The following is a 17764-nucleotide window of genomic DNA, read 5'->3' as shown; positions in this document are numbered from 1 at the left end:
CTCAGTCACAGTGAAAGGACACCTTGTCTCGAGAGAGTTCTCTGCGGAACTCATCTTCCCTGTCCACTGCAGAGCCACAGAATGTCCTGCCTCTGTGGAGATGTGGGATTTTTACCTTCCACACCATCTTTGGCCCCAGAAGAGGCTTCCTTACAGCCTGCGGGGTGATTTAGAGCCAACCCACTTCAAACCTTTTCTGGTCAGTGTGCAGAGTCGGGAGACACACTGACCCGAGAGTGCTGTCCTGAAAGCCAAGAATGATTTTCTGTTGGAAGAACTGCCTCTCCTCTCGCTGCTGCTTTTGTAGAGAAACAAAAAGCAGAGAGTGTGACTGTGTAATGAACGGACTTGGAGGGGCGCTGCTCAGGCAGTATGGGTACCTTGGCACAAGTGTGTTGCTTGTCTGGCACAGATTCCAGTCCCTCGCTTAAGCATGGCCACAGGCATAGCTTTCCTGTGTCGTGGTTGTCTTTGTCACACAGCAGAGTCTGTTTCTCAGTCATTGGTGGGTTCTCCTATGGCTGCAGGACACTGTCATCCCTGCTCTAGACAAATTCAGGAATTAATCTATTTTTAAAAAGTGCTTATTCTTTCAGTTTGAGGATGTAGAGGAATCTGGTAGCTTCCTCATTGACACTTTTTTGGGAGGTGGAGCTAATGAGAGTTTGAATCCTTCCTTTTGTGTCTAGATTACAAAGAAACGGGCCTCACACAAGCCAACTTATGAGAACTTGCAGAAGAGTTTAGAGGCTATGAAGTCCCATTGCTTGAAGAATGGAGTCACTGACCTCTCCATGCCCAGGCAAGGAAATGGAAGACTGAATTGGTTGGTGAGGTTTGGTCTCAGAACTCCCTTCCTATTGGCTGTGAGGCCGTAACACAGCTGTTTTCTAGCTTGAGTTGAATGACTCAGAGTGAGTAATGAGAGGCATTCACCTGCCTCAGCTCCTCTGTGGGGAGCGTCCTTGGCGTTGAGACACAGCTGTTGAATTCCTCAGTTGTGTTAAAGCGGTGTCCTTTCCTCTCGAGGCCGTGGAATCCCGGAACGAAGACTGAGCATTCGCACCTCCCTCCAGTTGAGTTTGTGCCAGGAAAGCTGTCAGTGCCCTCTGACTTTTACGCTTGCATGCCTGCTTGTTCTGTGGGTGACAGGCAGGACCTGTCCCTGCTGTCCTTTGGAGGACTTAAATGATACTGGATATTCAGTGGCCCTTTGTTTCCTCAGGAACTGGTCCATGCCCTTCTCTCTTTATTACCCTAGTAGTTTCAGTCAGTGCTAACCAAGCTCAAGCAACTTTGGGTGTGACTACAACATCAATTCTTTTTTCTTTTTTAATGTGCATTAGTGTTTTACTTACATGTATGTCTGTGTGAGGATGTCAGATTGCCTGGAACTGCAGTTACAGACAGTTGTGAGCTGCCATGTGAGTGCTGGGCATTGAAGCCGGGTCCTTTGGAAGAGCAGTCAGTGCTCTTAACCACCCAGCCGTCTCTCCAGCCCATCATCCCTTCTTTAGTATACTCAAGGCTTATCAGAAACCTTTAAAAAAAATCATTATTCTTGCGGAAGTTGAGTGTCTTGCTATCAAATGAAATTGGCAGTTTTGAGCTTCCCTTTGTCCCTAGGGCAGGTGAGGATCAGTACAGTGTCACATTAGAAGAGCGTCAGGTGGTTGGTAGACTTCACTTGAGCATTCTGGGCATTCCGTTGTTTCCTTCCTTCTGCAAAAGTCCTCTCCCATGCAGCCTCCTCAACATCCCACTGGTGTAAGTGTGTTTTAAATGCACGGACATTTCCCATCCACTGAAGTTAGTCTTCATCAGAAGTGGGCAACTGACCTAGTGACCTTGTGCCAAAGAATGAAATAATTGGAAAGCAAAGAGATAGGGCGGCTGCCTAAGAACTGTCGAGTGGCTTCACAATAGTAACTGACTATAGGGTCTTCACTGTGGCTGCCTGTACATCTGAGCCCAGAGAACTGTGCTTTGGATAGAGCCCAAAGAAAGAGAGAAGGAGGGGCAGTCTCCTAAATAGGTCTATCACAACCAGTGGAGCAGTTTGTTTGGTTGGTTTCCAGACTTGATCTTAACCAAAAGACCAGGAAAAGATAAGATCTTTCTTTTTTGTTTGTTTTCAGGATTGGATGTGGTCTGGACCGTCTGCAGTGGGAAAATGTATCTGCGATTATCGAAGAGGTGTTTGAGGCGACCGACATCAAAATTACTGTGTATACACTCTGAGCAGATGGAGATTCGGAAAGAGCTCATGGTCTTTGTGTCATCTCTACTTGGCTGTAGGACTGAGCAACTGTAGGACCTCAAAATGGGCAGAGGACAGTGTGTGAGGAAATCTGTATTCTAAGGAGATTGGAGGGCACTGTGCCCAAACTGTGGAAGGAGGCTGAGGCCTGTCACCAGGCCAGGAAACCAACTAAGTAAGCCCACCTGACCTGTCTGCTTGTCCACTACTGGAATTGTTTAGTTTGCCACTAGGTGGCAGCATTGACTCTAACTCTTGTTTTTAATGGGAAATTGTGGGAGACTTGGTAAACTGTTGAGATTCTTTGGTGTCTTTTGTGATTGTGCACTTGGTGCTAGTCTGATTCATCAAAACATCCTAGGGAAGGATTGTGCTTGTTTTGTGGTTACACATGTAGTTCTCCACGGTCACAAGGAGCTTATTGGGACAGGAGTGGAACAATAAACCTTTCTGTTGGAGTCACTGAAGTTTTTGCGCATGCACATCTGTTTCTGGATCTTGAGGGCGGGCTGAACCTCTGACTTAATTTTGAAGAGCCGGGTCCACTGGGGAGAGCAACAAGGTCAGAGGTAAATGTGACCAGGATTGTGTCCACCTGGTTAGGAAGTGGGACTGGAGTGTTTGTGGGGACCATTTGCTGTCTACTACATAGTTGACATGATCGGCCATGTCTGGATTTAGTCAGGAGGCCGGTGAAATTACTCTAAAGACTCAGTGGCAAGTGGGGTTCTAGGTTCATGTTTCTACCCCAGAAGACGGTAATGTGCAACTAACTGGATCTCAGGAGCACTGCAGTAATTATTGGGCCCTCTTCTGAAACCAAGGACAAATGGCATGTCTGCGGGAGAGAAGAAAGCCTGTGCATTTAGCTGGGGTTCTGTTAGTAGAACTATTGGGGGACTCGGACCCTCCTGCCCTGCTGTGGTCATACTGAGAGACCTCACAGCCAGGCGTATGCAGATTTTACTTTAGCGGGAATGCTGATTGCTCAGGAATGGGTGGTTTTTCCCAGTGTAAAAAAACAACTTAAGTTTTACAAAAGGCTTGTGGAAGTACAGGGAAGCGAGTGCTGGTGACGTACTCTTGGTACTGTAGACATGCGTTCTTATCACACTGCAGCCTGATAGGAGGCAGCTGTTCAGAAAGTTTCACTTTTATATCTGGGGACAGTTTCTGCATGTTACTGTGGGGGCGTTCATTACAAACTGAGACCAAAGCTTTTATTGGGACCTTCTTGAGTCTTTACACCTGTAGGGAGAAAAGTCTTCAGGGCAGGGTGCTGGGCAGAAGGTTATCTTGTCTCACTCTGTAGCAAATCTCTACCTTCTTTCCCTACAGTGGATTCAGCCTGCAGGCTTTCGTGTTAGACTGTTCCCTACCACCTCCACCTCTAGCCCCTGAGGCTAGATCTTAATGCTCAGTCGGACTGCTAGCTCCTAGCTTCCCTTGCTTTAGGGGGTTGTAGCTCATTTTTGCAGGGCTCTTGATTGACTGTTGGTGACATCCTGGGCCTAGTGGGGATGTGATCAAGTGCCCTGGGGTCAGACTCCAGTGATTGATCACAGGTGAAGCCCGAGGAGAGGTGACTGGGCCTGACAATAGGTGAGCACAATCTTCTTGGAAAGCCAGGTGGAGTGTGACTGGCACCCAGGCATGAACCTTTTGGGAAATGACACTTGCTACCATCCTATCATGGTTTCCAGTGCTGCCCTTTGGAATCTCACAGTGTCTGAACATTAACCTGGTACTTTGGACCCTCTCTAGTGAGGAGGAAATTGTTTATTGCTTGGCCATCGAGGTGTGGATATCTCAAAATTCCAAGCCTTGTGATGCCCACCAGGGAAAAGTGTTTTCTTGATTTTACAGTAGTGTTGGGGATGGAGTCGGGCCTTGCAGATGCTAGGCAAGTCCTCTGCTGGCGAACTAGATCTCCTCCTCCAGGAAGAAGCACACGGAGGCGAGAGGACCATCGTGGCTGTCTTCACCTTCCACCTTGTTTGAATCGGTCTCCTGGTTGCCGTTGGGTATACCAGGCTGGCTAGCACATCTCCAGGGATTCTCGTTCATTTTTTATTATGTGCTAAGCCTACGGACTCATGCTACTGCATTCTTTGCATGGGTTCTGGGGATTTGAACCCTGGTTCTCATGCCTACAGCAAGAGCTTTATACACTAAGCCATTGCCATTTCCCCAGTCCTCAGAAAAACATGGAAAGTCAGGACCATGGTGAGAAGTGAGTCTTAGAGAGGTAGATCCTCATTGTCAAGACCTGGCTTTCCCTTCCTGTCACAGCTGGGTTCTTAGCCCACAATATCCCTGTGCCCCGTATCCACTCACTGTCCATGGGAACGTTCCATTGCCCAGCTTTCTTAAAAGAACAGGCCAGAAAAACCACACTATTTCCTTTATTAATGATGCTATTTTGCCTTTTAAAAAACCAACCACAACCCAACCCAACTCAGAACACTTCTAGATGTATTTCAAAGGTCTGTCCTTGAGCCTGAGGATCTTTGTCTCAGACAACACCCTAGGGGAGACACTGGTTTCCCTTGCCTTCCCCTTCCCTTCCCCTGGTAGCCACTTTACAAAAGGCACAGTTGAGTGAATGACAGCCTGAGGTGTGCTTCGAGTTCTCTGAGGGAGGGCCTTCTCCAGCACAACTGGTTGGTGTCAAATGTCCAGTTCCAAGTATAATTGGAAGACAGGCATGTCCTGGACGCTGTCCATGTCACTGCTTCTCTGGGTGGCAGCGGACAGACCTTCACGGAAAACAAAACAGAGCGTGTTACTGAGAGCCTTGCTGACCCCCAGCAGCCCACCCTCGGAGATAACTAAGGCTTCTTTGTACCTTCCCTAAAGAGACCCTGAATGTTTCCTCCAGGGCCTCCTGTGGTTCCTGGCTGAGCTCCCTGGGATTGTTTCCTTCGATGCTTTGGTGTGGAGATCTGCTTGGATTCTGTTCTCTAGTTAAATACAGGGTACAAAGATTCTGCTTTGCTTTGCTTTGCTCTGCTCTGCTTGACACAGGGTTCCACTGTGTAGCTGTGTAGCTATGGCCTAGAACTTAGTACACAGACCAGGCTTGTCACAATCAGAAAGCTGTTTACCTCTGCGTCCCTGTGCTGGTCTAGTATTTCTTAAAGCAGAAAATGAAATAAGAGATGGACATTTCTTTAGTGAATGCTTTGTAGTGGAGTTTAAGAAGGGCGGTTCTTTAGGGTCAGTTAGGCTGAGCCACAGCTTTTTTGCTACCTTTGATCTTCTCCCCAGGAACCTGGAAGACTCAGATATGCACAGCAAAGTGCTAATGCCTTCAAGAATACTGGTTGTATCTGTATACACAAGGAATAGTAATGTTCTTTTGAAAAATACATTTATGTGTATGTAGGGGTGTATGCATGTTTGGAGGTTGAAGAATACTTTTGGGGAGTCAGTTCTCTCCACAATGTAGGTCCCATGGATCAAAGTCAGGACTTCAGGATTGGTAGCAAGCACCTTTACTTGGTGAGCCACAGAGCCAGCCCAGAGTATTTTAAAGCAGACTGATTTAGACAGTACTTCCCACTCATACTGGATTGTTTACTGAGTATCAGTTAAAGTGCTCAGAGTGATCCCAGATTAAAACTTTTTAATCGACTGTGAAATTCATAATTTTAATGAAAAATAAAATCCCTGAAGACTTGATAGTTTGGTAGCTGGCAGAAGTGGCCTGTGAAAGTCTTCAAAGGGGCTGGCAACATAGCTCAGGTAGGCTCCTGCTGCCAAGACTGACACCTGAGTTCCCACCCCAGAACCCATGTGGTGGAAACAGAAGACATCTCTGGCAAGTTGTCCTCTGACCTACACGTGTGTGTCATGAGATGTGCTCCTCCCACACAAAATAAGTAAAAATTAAATATAATTTTATAAAAAGTATGATATTTTTGTGGGAGTTGTTGCTGCTGTTTTGGGGATAAAGTAGCAAAGTTGGCCTATGAACTCTGCATTCTCAATAGTCTACTACCTCTTGGTTCTGGGAACACAGGCATATAATAATAATACTTAGATAAGTTTTATTATTGTTATTGTCAATGGCATTGGGATTGAATCCAGGATGTATGCTTGGTTGTGAAGTCCAAATTTTTGGGCTTTGTAAGCATTCTACCACTGAACTACACCCACACTCCAAATTCTTGGGGTTGGCTTGTTTGTTTTTGGCTTGTTTTGAGACAAGGTCTCCTTAGGTAGCTTAGGTTAGTCTGAGAATTGGTATAACCCAAGAAAGCCTCTAACTCATGATCCTCCTGCCTCTGCCTCTGGAATGCTGGGGATTATAGGCGCACACCACCATATCCCTCTCTCCCATGCAGACCGCAATAAAGCCTTATGCTGGCTGTACAGTTAGAATAGTTGGGCCTACACTAACAAAGATCTTTGGGGAATTGTTAGAGCGAGTTCTGTATTTCAGGGGTTACCCTTGACATCTGTCTTTACCGCTGTCATGGCCCAGTGTCCTGTGTTACTTTACAGCGTGAACCTACCTCTGTCCTTTTGCTAAAAAGGACAGACTGAAAATGTGTCGGCTGGTCAGGAAGATGTTCAGCCTGGGGATGACTGTGCACCCCGCGTGCATGCCTGATAACAAACACCTCTCTACCCATGGCTCCAGAACATCAGGATTTCCAAAGCGTGGCTGTGAAGCAGCATCTTCGAGAAACATCAAACATAAATTGAATGATCTTCATGGACACGTGCTGTGTCCATGTTTTATGAATATAGGAGTCATTCCAGAATTAAAGTCGGGTAGGAGTGCAGTGAAGAGCCTTCACCATTACTAGATTTTGATCAGGAACTCTGGCCTTGGAAAGGAACTCAGTCACAGCGGTTCCATAGAGGCAAACTAGATCAGACCAAATTCAAAAGATAGTGAAGGATCTTTTACCCTCTTTCCTGAGGATAATCGGCCTGTTTCTGTGAGAGTCTAATTTACCCTCAGCAAGAGGCCAAATTGGCCTTAATTGTGTCCTAATTATTTGCCTAAACAGCTCATCTTTATTTCCAGTCCTCCTATCACCTCTTGACATCTGTAGGAGGCTACTTCTGAGCTGCTGTTTCAGCTACAGACATCTCTTAACCCTTCAGACGGTCCAGCATAAACTAGCTCACTGCTCTCACCTGATCACATTTGACTCTTCAGGAGTTTCCTGGACTGTTCTCAAGAAGAATGCCCTGGCCTTATGCATCCAATCAGCAACCACTAAGCAACTAAAGAACAGCCCTCTGAAAGCAGGACAGCAGATCTGGCTAAAATCAAAAGATGAATACAGGCCTGGAGAGATGCTTCAAACTTAGGAGCTCTCGGTGCTCTTCCAGAGGACTTGGGTTTGATTCCCAGAACTACATGGTGCCTCACAACTGCATGAAAGTTCAGTTCCAGGGGATCCCATGCCCTCTTCTGCCCTCCTTGGGTACCAAACATGCACATAGTACACAAACATACATACAAACAAAACACCCACACCCATAATTTTTTTTAAAAGAAACAATAAAATGTCAAAAAAAAAAAAAGGATGACAAAAGAAAAAAAGCAAGAAATTGTCCCCATGAATGAGAACTCTGCATTAGAGAACAGAGGTTGTGAATTTGGAAAGAGGGATCTAGAACGGCCACAGTAAGGGTCTTGGAGTCCTAGGAACTGGAGTTATGGGTGGTTGGAAGCCGTCATGTGGATGCTAAGAGTCAAACCTGGGTCCTCAGCAAGAATAACAGTGCTCATAAGCACTCATTTTTATGTACATTTGTGTACATCTCTGAGAGTATGAGCAAGTGCATTTCAGTGTCCAGCGTCCAGAAGGTGTTAGGTCCGCTGCAGCGGGAGTCACAGGCAGTTGTGAACCACCCAGTGTGGGTGCTGGGAACCATACAAGAGCACCAGTGCTCTTAATGATGGAGCCCTGTCTCCACCCCATGATGTGGGTGTAGGTAGAGGGATTCAAAGGACATAAAACAATGTTTGAGAATGTTTCTACAATCAATTAATACAGAGGAGTGCACTCCCTTCAAAGTATATTTCCTCGGACCTGACCTCAAGTCTTCTACCCAAGTAAATACAGAGTTGGCGCCAGGGCACCAGGAAAACTCACAGAAGGCTGAGCTTGGCTGCCTACTTCAGGATGTCTGCCAGCTTCTCCTCATAATAAAGGAAGTTCTCCTGAATGTCCTCCCAGGGCTGAAAGGCCTTGGATTCACCCTCTTCCTGCTCCACAAAATTCTGCCAGATGTACTCGAAGTCCTGGGGCTTCATGATGCGCAGTTTGCAGCCAGCCTCCTTCAACTTTTTCAGAGCCGCCTGGACCTCTGGCTCCTCCCACATGAAGAGCCGGCCCACCAGGATGAGCAGGCGCAGGTTCTTGGCCTTGCTGAGGGTTTTGAGAATTCGATCAGCGCAGGCTGCACAGGGGCTGGAGGACACATACCAGGTGACATTGTACTTCAGGGCCGGGTCGAAGGCCGGTAGGATGGTGTTAAAGAAAGCCTCCTCGGCATGGGCACCTGCATGTTCATCCTCCAGGTAGCCCCGAGAGGCCTGCACTTGGCCTCCCTTGTTCTGGGCTTCAACCACATAGCAGAGGAAGGTCTTGTTCCGCCCGGAACTGTATTCCACGTTCCGGAACTGAAATTTAAAGTAGTTGACGGGCAGCCGCTCCCTGTAGGTTAAGGAGACAAGGCAGGGAAGAAGGGAATGATGAGTCCTTGTTTCTAGGGCCTATGTAGAGCACCTCTCCTTGCCTATGCTCACACCATGTGGAGGGGAGCACAGTTAGGAGAGCATGCTGCTCATCTAGGGGATGTGAGTTCGGTTCCCAGTTTGGTATCCATGTTCAGGGACTCACAACCATCTGGAACTCCTGGAATTCTAGTTCCAAGAACTCTGACACCCTCTTTCTGGCTTCCAAAGCCACCTGCACACCATTCAGTGACTTATACACATCTATATAAAAATACCCAGCCCTTAGAAACAACAAAGGTCTTTTTATGTCGCCCTGGCTGTCCTGGAACTATATAACTCACAGAGATCCTCCTGCCTTTGCCTCCTGAGTGCTGGGATTAAAGGTGTGGACCACCATGCTTGGCTCAAAAGTTTACTGGGGGAGCAGAGATAATCTGGACTTGAGTGTGTATTCTGGTTACCCTACCAGGAAGGATCCCCAGTGTTTTCACTGTTGACTCAGCTTCCCTCTCTCTCTCCTCTCATTTCTTTCTCTAATGAGGTCTAGTTAGCCCAGCTGCCCCAAAACTCTAGTCTATCTTGTCTCAGCCTGCCAAGGTCTGGAAGGCAGGCATGCGCCACCCCCATTCCATCATGGTGAGCTTTCAAGTCACACAAAGAATAGCAATTTTTTTGTTGTTGTTGTTTTGGGACAGGGTTTCATTGTGTAGTCTTGGCTGTCCTGGAATTTGCTGTCAGATTGAATAGAAAGGGAAAAAGAAAGTGAGCGGGCCAGCATTTAGTGCTTCCAGATCCCTGATTGGATGCCTCACTCATGCCCCCTCTCCTGCTTGGAAGGGGATCTCCTCAGACTGGGAACCCAAAAACTCCTCTTTAGTTGCTTCTTGCCGGGCATTTGGTTACAGCAATAAGGACAGGCTTTGGCCAATATATGGAGGTCTTGAAAGTTAAACCTTGATTCCGGAGGCAATACAAAATGGTTTTAGTTCTTGAAGAAAAGCGTGACATCCAGGGAAGACCATAGTGGCGACACCAGGCTGATGCAGCACAGCCTGGCACAGCCCGAGAGTAAAAGAGCCCAGTAGATGTCTTCTGAACGAGGACTTGGTACGTAGAAGATTTAAATGGAGAGTTATATCAGGCAGTAAATGCAGGAGTAGCTGAGCATTTTAAAGAACAGCATAAAAAGAGAAGGGGTCAGAGTTGACGTGGTATTCTCTTAAAATTACATACATACATACATTTGTTTGTATTTATTTGTTTGTTTATGTTTGGGGAGGAGGCACGTGTGCTACATCGTGTATGGAGGTCAGAGGACAATTTGTGAGAGAAGTTTCTCTCCTTCCACCTCGTGGGTCAGAGGATGGAGGTCAGGTCATCAGGACTGACAGCAAGCACCTTTACCTGGGGAGCCATCTTGTGGGTCTCAAAAATTGCTTTTATTTTCTTATTTGAGAGTGTTTTTCTCTAAAATGTAGGCCCATATAGGTTTGGAGGCCAGTTATCAGAGTCAGGAGTGGGAAGGAGACGTGCCAGGCCGAGGGGCTGCACTCCTTGTTACACCAGTCACTGGAGCTGCGGTGTGGCTCTGTGAGAGGCTTGTACAGCGTGCGAGACCCCAGCACCACAGGATAAATGTATAATCTCAGCATCTGCTGCAGGACGCGCCCCTGCACCACTGATTCACTAGCTGCCTTCTCTCCCCTTTCCCTAGAAAGGTCAGCAGACTCCAGACCGCAGGGGAATCCCTAATGTCCCGGATCATGGCTGCTTGAGGAATTGCCGAGAAAGCCCCAGTGATTGACCTCCTCCTTGCCTCATCACAGAATGTCTCCACCCATGTCCCCACGTCTCTTGCTGTGAAGTTTCCAATATGGAGATGGATCTGTCTGAGGACCCAACCCCAGGATTCCTTCCTTCAGGGCTATATTCAGCTCTCTAAGCGGCTCTGTCACTGGTTGGAAGTATTTATTATTTACCTAATATTCCAGCAGGAGCAACCACCTGCTGTTTTGCCTTTCCTCTTTCAAACCCTGTTGGAATACTCCCGATTGCATAGTTTCCCTCTCCCACAAACCACCCTCCAGCTCTACCTCTTCCTCAGGGGTCCCTCATTTCCTGAGAATCCTGTTTCTGAGAACACAGAGCCGAAGCTTTGGTACTGGGACTTTTGTTAGACTCCTTGTCTCCCTAGCAGGAGTCGCCCTCTATGATGGATCCTGGGAGATGGGGTTTGGAAGTCTTTATGACCACTTGGTAAGCTTTTAGCAGTAGCTGCCCCATGTGGTCCTTCAGTTTTGGTTTTTTTTTTTTTTTTTTTTTTTTTTTTTTTTTTTTTTTTTTTTTTTTTAGCTCCTCTCCCACAAATACACCCATGCCCAAAGCGTTTTTCCAGCTTTGGCCAGCGTAGCCTCACTAAAAGCAAGAATTTGGCCCAGCCAACAGTAGCAAGCTGTCTGAAAGGATGAGAACTGACTTCTTCTTGATGCCCCTCCCTCATAACCTCTGACATTTGTCCCCCTTCCCCGCCCCCACCCCCGAGCATGAACAGAGGACCCAGAAACCCTAAACCCATGGGAGTGGAAGAAAGGTCACCTCACTATAAATACCCTTTCTAGTCCAGTCCTGCCAGCAGTCCTGGAGCACACCCCGCCCCTCTCCCTCTCCCTCTCAGTCCCAGAGCCCACCCAGTCCCTCTGGTCTAGCTGCTTAAGGAAGATCTGCTGCCTATGCTTTTCTTTGGCTTGCCTAGAGCCTGGGCTTGCTTGGCTCCTCTGGCACCTCCATGGGCTTCTTGGTCAGAAGGAGCACAAAGGTCAAAATGAGGTTTTTGTTTGTTTGTTTGTTTGGGTATCCTATGGACTGCCTCAACCAGGAAAGAGCTGACCTAGGCCTGAAATTATTGTAGAGATCTGGATGACACGACTCTCAGGCAACTGTGGAAACACAGGATAGGCCAACACTGTTTAGCCCCAGAGGGGAAGGAAGGAAGCAGGGGCATCTAATTTCTCAGTTGTAAACGTTTTTCCTGTTAATACAATATGGCTAAATTACTCCCAACCTCAGGAGATTTCACTCTTAAAGGAGTGGACACTCTGTCTCTCTGTGTGCATTTGTGCATATGTGTGCATGTGTGTATGTGTGTTGGAGGGCAGGCTGGGGAGCGACCATGGTGGGAGGTCTTGTTTTTCTACATTTAGTCACTCATTCAGTAACTCAGGAGTGTGATTCCAGGTCCCTTCAAAAGGCACCACTTACACTGGGCATTGCAAGGAGCAAATAGAGAAATACGGAATCCCTCTATCTAGCAATATATATATATATCTTATATTGCTAGATATATATCCTTCATTCAGTATATATATATACTTCATTCAGTATATATATTCAGTATATATATATGTATATACTAAATGAAGGAGAACGAATGTGAGCATATGTAGTGTGTACTTTTTTTCTAAGGTGTATGCTTTAAACATCTGTTTTTCCTAAGCACAAATATACAACTAAAGGAAGCAACATTGGAGTCCCTAGAAGCTGGTCAGAGATAAAATATTTGCTGCAAAGTAACCCATGGACTTCCACTAAGACAAAATATTTGCTACAAAGTAACCCATGGACTTCCACTCCGGATGGAATGTTGACTTGTTTCGGCTTCCCCTGCCCAGACTACCTGTCTGTAACTGCGATGAGCCATAGAGTTGCTGCTTTCAATAGCACCTTTCTCAGTCCTGCTTTCGATGCTGATGCCAAGAGTGAGCGCTAGAAATCAGGAGCTCCCCCAGCTTGCCTTAAGCGACTCACTGCCAGCAGCTACGTCATCATCATCATCACAGATCACCTTCTTGTTCTATCCCTCTTGCTCTCTCTCTGTCTGTGTCTCTGTCTCTCATATACCCACCCTGAGACAGCCTTTTGCTCCTCCCACCCCCATAAATCTCTTGCATAAGATCTGTTGTGTGATCTTTGTGGTACACCTTGGCCTGGAGATGCACCAAGATAGAATGCCTTATAAATCCTAACAGTGAACCTAGTCCTAGTCAGGAGGAGAAGTGTAGAGCAAAGCAGAAGGTTCTAGAACTAAGGAGAAAATGCTAGATTTGCAAGACTAAGTTCTGCCTAAGGCAAACAGGAAGCCAGTGCTTTCTCCACGGGACAAGGGTGGCGGCTGGTGGGCCATTTTCTGTTTCTAGTAATCCACTCCCCAGTGTGTTCCAGACGCCAATGGCATTATGAACAGTGTTGAGGGGACTGGTCATGGTGACACATGCCTTTAACCCCAGCACTGGGAGACAGAGATGGGCAGAGCTCTGTGGCTTTGAAATCAGCCTGGTCCACATTCTCAGTTCCAGGATAGCTAGAGCTGTATAGGGAGACCCTGCCTCAGAAAACCTAAAGTTCAGTGGCGAAAGTGCTTGCTGTGCATGAGTCAGGACTGGACTTTGAATCAAAACCTAAGTGAAGAGCCAGATGTGTAGCCCTGTCTGTAGCCCTGGCATTCCTGTGCTAATGAGGGAGGCAGGGACAATAGACTCCCCCTGGCAGCCATGCGCCAGCTAGCTGGGCAGACACAGTGCAAGACAAGAGACCCTGCCTCAAACAAGGTGAAGGTGGGGATCGATACATGGCGTTGAAGGCTCACTTTACAGACGTACAGGTAAGTAAAATATTCATACATACACATACAGTAAAAAAGTGATCTAGAAGAATGAGGAAGACATAGTTAAGAGAAACTCATTCTGCCGTTTGTCTTCAGTCCACCGTAACCCCTGTGATAGCAGGCCATGCTTTCTACAGAAACATACATGATGCCACACTTAGAACGGTGGTGCTAGGTAGGGCCAGGATCACTCCCGGCAGAGATGGAAAGATGGGTGTCATGTTGCCCTAGAACACCCCAGTGCTTGCTGCGAGGGCATGCCTGGAAAATTCTGTTCATGCTAAGAACGGCAAGTCTCTTTACAGTCTGATCTTCTCTGCATTAGAAACTTACCCTCCAGCTCACTTCCTGTTACAGTGGCTGGCAGAAAGCCTAATGCGCGGAAATGCTCGCTCATTAGTCCATTCATTTATCCTACAAATATTTATTGAGTACTAATTGAGAGCTAAGATAAAGCCATGAAAGAGAGGCCTTCCTTGCTCTCATGCAGGAGAGCTATTCTGATGGAAGCCAGCAGAAAGTGCACAGTTCACAGGTGGCAAACACCGTGAACATAAAAGTCTTCTTTATCTCTTGCTTTGGGTAGTGCTATGGTTTGGAGTCCTAAGGTCATGAGGTTCGTGCCCTGTGATTCTGACCAACCTTGAGCAAAGTTCCCGTCCTCTGATGTTTATTTTCTGTATGCAAATGATGGAGTGATTCAACCTCTCGGATTCTGAACAGCAACAGACACTTAATAATTTACAGCTGATGTTGATGGATGGCACCCTCTCCAAGCCTCAAGTTATACCTTTCAAAGAGTAATCCTAAGCTTAGCCAAACCACAGGAAGAGAAACTTCTGGAATTGAGACAAATAGACCCAGCTCTCTGAGAGAACGAGATAAAAAAAATACCCATGTTATAATATGTGCTGTTTTTTCTTTTTACACAATAATCATCTTTGTGCATATGTATGCATGTATGTATACATGTGTATACGTATTGTGTGTGTGTGTGTGTGTGTGTGTGTGTATCTGTTGTGCATGATGTGTGATGTGGACACTAGTCTGTGCATGCCATGCCACCTGTTTGGAGTCCAGAGACAATTTTGTGGAGTCAGTTCTCTCCTTCCACCTTTACGTGGGTTCTGGGAACGGAACTCGGGTTGCCGGGTTTGCATGTCAAGCTCCTTTACCTGCTGAGCATTTTGCAAGCCCAACGTTTGTTGATTTCTCTCATGTAAACCCTGCACCATGGAGATCCCAATGTATACGTGGAGATCACTGGACACAGGACAGGGAAGAGATGGCCAGAATCTATTCTCCAGAAGGGAGGGTCTGTCTTCGGCACCCACTGTGGCTTTAGACACCTTCCCAGAATCTTTTACCATCTTTCTTGGTTCTTCTGCTCAGGTCTGCTTTCTGTCTGTCTATTTGAGCATCCCATGTAAACAGAACCACCACAAATCTCTCTCCTCACTTCACTACAAACCCTCTTTGTTTCAGACTGTGCCCTGAAAAACATCCCCTGCTCTTTTACTAGCTTCAGTCCAAATCTAAGGAACATTTTAGACCCATTCCCTGTGGAGTCTAGACTAGGGAAAGAGCGGCTCAGGGCCCTTTGGAAAGGGAAGGAAAGGCCAGCCATCTTTCCTGACCCTGTGAAGATAAGGCCACACCCCTGGGCTATTTTAAGTATCTGTTTATCCAGAGAGGCCTAGGCGACAGATCAGCACAGCTGTTGCCTGTGTCCAGGAAACACTCAGAGCTCCACCTCCATCCAGCAGTGATCACAGGGACCCAGAACCAAGTCCCTCTGTGGCCCTTTCTCCAAGCCTTGAGTCATGGAAAGCCTGTAACTCATTGCCATGGAGACCTGTGGACAAGATACTTGACTAGGAGTCCAGAGGCCGGACACTTCCTGGTTCTTTGATCTTAGGTATATTGTTCAGTCTCCCTGAGTCTGTTTTTTCTATTTTTTTCTCTCTCCCTCCTTCCCTCCCCCTCCCCTCTCTCTCTCTCTGTGTCTGCATTATGCTGAGAGTGAATAAACCCATTCTCTTGACTGTGTGTTGTGAAGCCTTAGAAAAATGTCATTTACTTCAGAGACCCTTCAGACTCCACTGCCCTGGGACCCGGTGCATGTTCAAGCCAGCAATCTAATTTTGATGTTGACTCACCTCGCCCCTGTACCTGGGAGAGCAAAAGCTGCATAGAGGGGAAAGTATGTGTGGAACCCAGGTCATCGTGGTCCAGTATGCTCAGGTGTCAGTCAAAGGATCCTTGGCCATAGGCAAGCCCCTGGAATTGAGGACCCTGCTGGCCTGTCTGCCCTAGGCTTTCCCTGTGTCTATATTAGTCTATGCCCAGCTGTTCCCTTAATCCTGGGATGAGAGCAGGATTATCTGAGTGAGCAAGAGCGAATGAAAGTTCAGTGGTCCTCACGTCTCAGGAACCCAGCTACACTTCCCCCTGGGCTCTCTCAGAAGGCAGAACATAGCTGAGCAGGAAGGGACATTAAGAATCAAGTCGGGTGAGCTTCCTCATGTTAGAAATAGGAAAGCGGAGGTCAGGCCTAGGGCATTATTCATCAAGTGTAAAGCAGCAAGTTCCAACTATACCCGGGACAGCTTCTCCCCATGAGAATATCCTTGCCTTTTCCCCCTGACTCAGCGTGCCTCCAGCCAGTCTTTGCACGTTGCTGGAGACTGCCGTGAGGAGAACCACGGCCCAGGGAGGAAACCTGCCGCCAGTCCCTTCTCACTCTCTGACTTGAGTTTAGCAGCGTCTTCCTTTCTCGGAAAAGGGAGGGACAGGGAAAGCTACTATTGTTAATTTCTGGTGATGGTACAATCTGGATAAGAGGGGACCCTGTACATGACTCTCTCCCTCAGGGATCTGTAGACTGTTTGATCTGGGCACAGTTGCTCCAGGCTGTGCGGAACTTGTGGGAAGGTTCCTCTATGTATAAACTTCTAATGTCTGCAGTCTGAGAGGTGACTGTCTTGCTGGAACCATCTTTAATGTACCATTATCACCAAGCTCCTCGGGCGTGGGCTAGAAGCACAGGTGCAAGCGATGCCCGATACCTGCAGGCAAGCCCAGAGGCCACCGGGGCGCTGCCTTCCTCTCCACAGCACCCACGCCACCACCATTCCTCCTGAAGGCTCTCAAGAAGGCACCATTCTGCCTTTGCACATATCAGAAACCGCCATGAAGAAACCCCATGGGCTTTCGCTCTGTGGGTCCCTTCCTCAGGGGCACTCCCCTCCCACCTCCTACTGATTAGAGTTCAGAGTGTCACCTCAAGAAGTCAAGAGTTCCTGGACCTGGTGGTGCACACCTTTAATCCCAACACCAAAGAGGAAGGGGCAGGAGTATTTCTGTGAGTTCAAGCCAGCCTGGTCTATGTAGTAAGATCCAGGTCAGTCAGAGTTAGGTGGTGAAACTCTGACCCCCCACACACACAAAAAGGAGAAAAGGTCTGGAGGCATTTGCTGCCCTGAAGACCCCTGCTAGACCTTGGCCCTGCTACTCTCTCCCTAAGCTTCCGCAGCCTGCTCAGACGCCGTGCTGTCCCAGCAGGAGACCTCAGCCCCCACACAAGGCTCACCCAGTGACGATCTCAAAGGGTGGCAGGTCAATGAGCTCCTTCAGCTTCTCAGGGTCTTCTAGGTTCTCCAAATCGTCTCCATTCTGGGAGGCAGGCGCTGCGGCCTCTGCGGCCTCTTCTTTCTGAGCCATGGGGGAAGTGTGGCTGAGAAGTAAAAGGGTTGCAAAGCCAACTGGGGCCTGGCGGCAGAGTCCCAAGCAGCTGTCAGCAGCTAAACCTGGCCGAGGATGACAGCAAGAGGACCAGGCTTGGTGCTCTGGCCCTCAGCAGCAGGCTTTATAACCAGGGCCCCCACCACTCCTCTGGAGCTAGCTCCCTCATTTTTTTTTTTTAACTGAATGACTGGCGGGTGACAAGGGTGGGGGAATGGAAAGTCTGGCCATGTTTCTTCCCCTATTTATCAGTAGGGAGACAGGAAACTGGCAGGTGGGGAGGGCTGGGCCAACTCTTCCCCACCTCTCTCCTCTCACCCTGTGTTCTCAAGTGGCTCCTTCCCAGACTCAACTGAGCATTTGAGGAGAAGCCCTCACAGTGTCTTAAACA

General features: G+C 47.7%; 2 protein-coding genes across 8 annotated transcripts in view; one reads left to right on the top strand and one right to left on the bottom strand.

Annotated features, from left to right (window-relative positions):
* The window catches only part of Oard1 (O-acyl-ADP-ribose deacylase 1), a 5941-nt gene extending 3214 nt beyond the window's left edge, over positions 1–2727 (top strand). For 6 of the 7 annotated variants that reach the window (XM_048445451.3, XM_048445450.3, XM_048445449.3 and 3 more), the window contains exons 5-6: positions 690–802; positions 2139–2727. In XM_048445451.3, the coding sequence (XP_048301408.1) occupies positions 690–802; positions 2139–2241 (216 nt within the window). In that variant the 3' untranslated portion in view covers positions 2242–2727. Of the gene's footprint in view, positions 1–689; positions 831–2138 lie in introns of all 7 variants that reach the window. The other variant, XM_048445455.3, reaches the window with a different exon arrangement.
* A 1922-nt stretch (positions 2728–4649) lies between these two features.
* Apobec2 (apolipoprotein B mRNA editing enzyme catalytic subunit 2) lies at positions 4650–17481 on the bottom strand. Its single transcript, XM_048445448.3, has 3 exons — positions 17222–17481; positions 8383–8946; positions 4650–5019 (listed from the first exon to the last, which is right to left on the bottom strand). Exons 1-2 carry the CDS (start codon positions 17350–17352, stop codon positions 8403–8405), a joined length of 675 nt encoding a protein of 224 aa, XP_048301405.1. The 5' UTR covers positions 17353–17481; the 3' UTR covers positions 4650–5019; positions 8383–8402.
* Positions 17482–17764: the final 283 nt, after the last annotated feature.

This window comes from Myodes glareolus, chromosome 18 (genome assembly GCF_982192425.1).
Source record: "Myodes glareolus chromosome 18, mMyoGla1.1, whole genome shotgun sequence".
Lineage (NCBI taxonomy): Eukaryota > Metazoa > Chordata > Mammalia > Rodentia > Cricetidae > Myodes > Myodes glareolus.
Note: the sequence above shows the minus strand (reverse complement) of the source record. Positions and strands in the feature narration are given on the sequence as shown.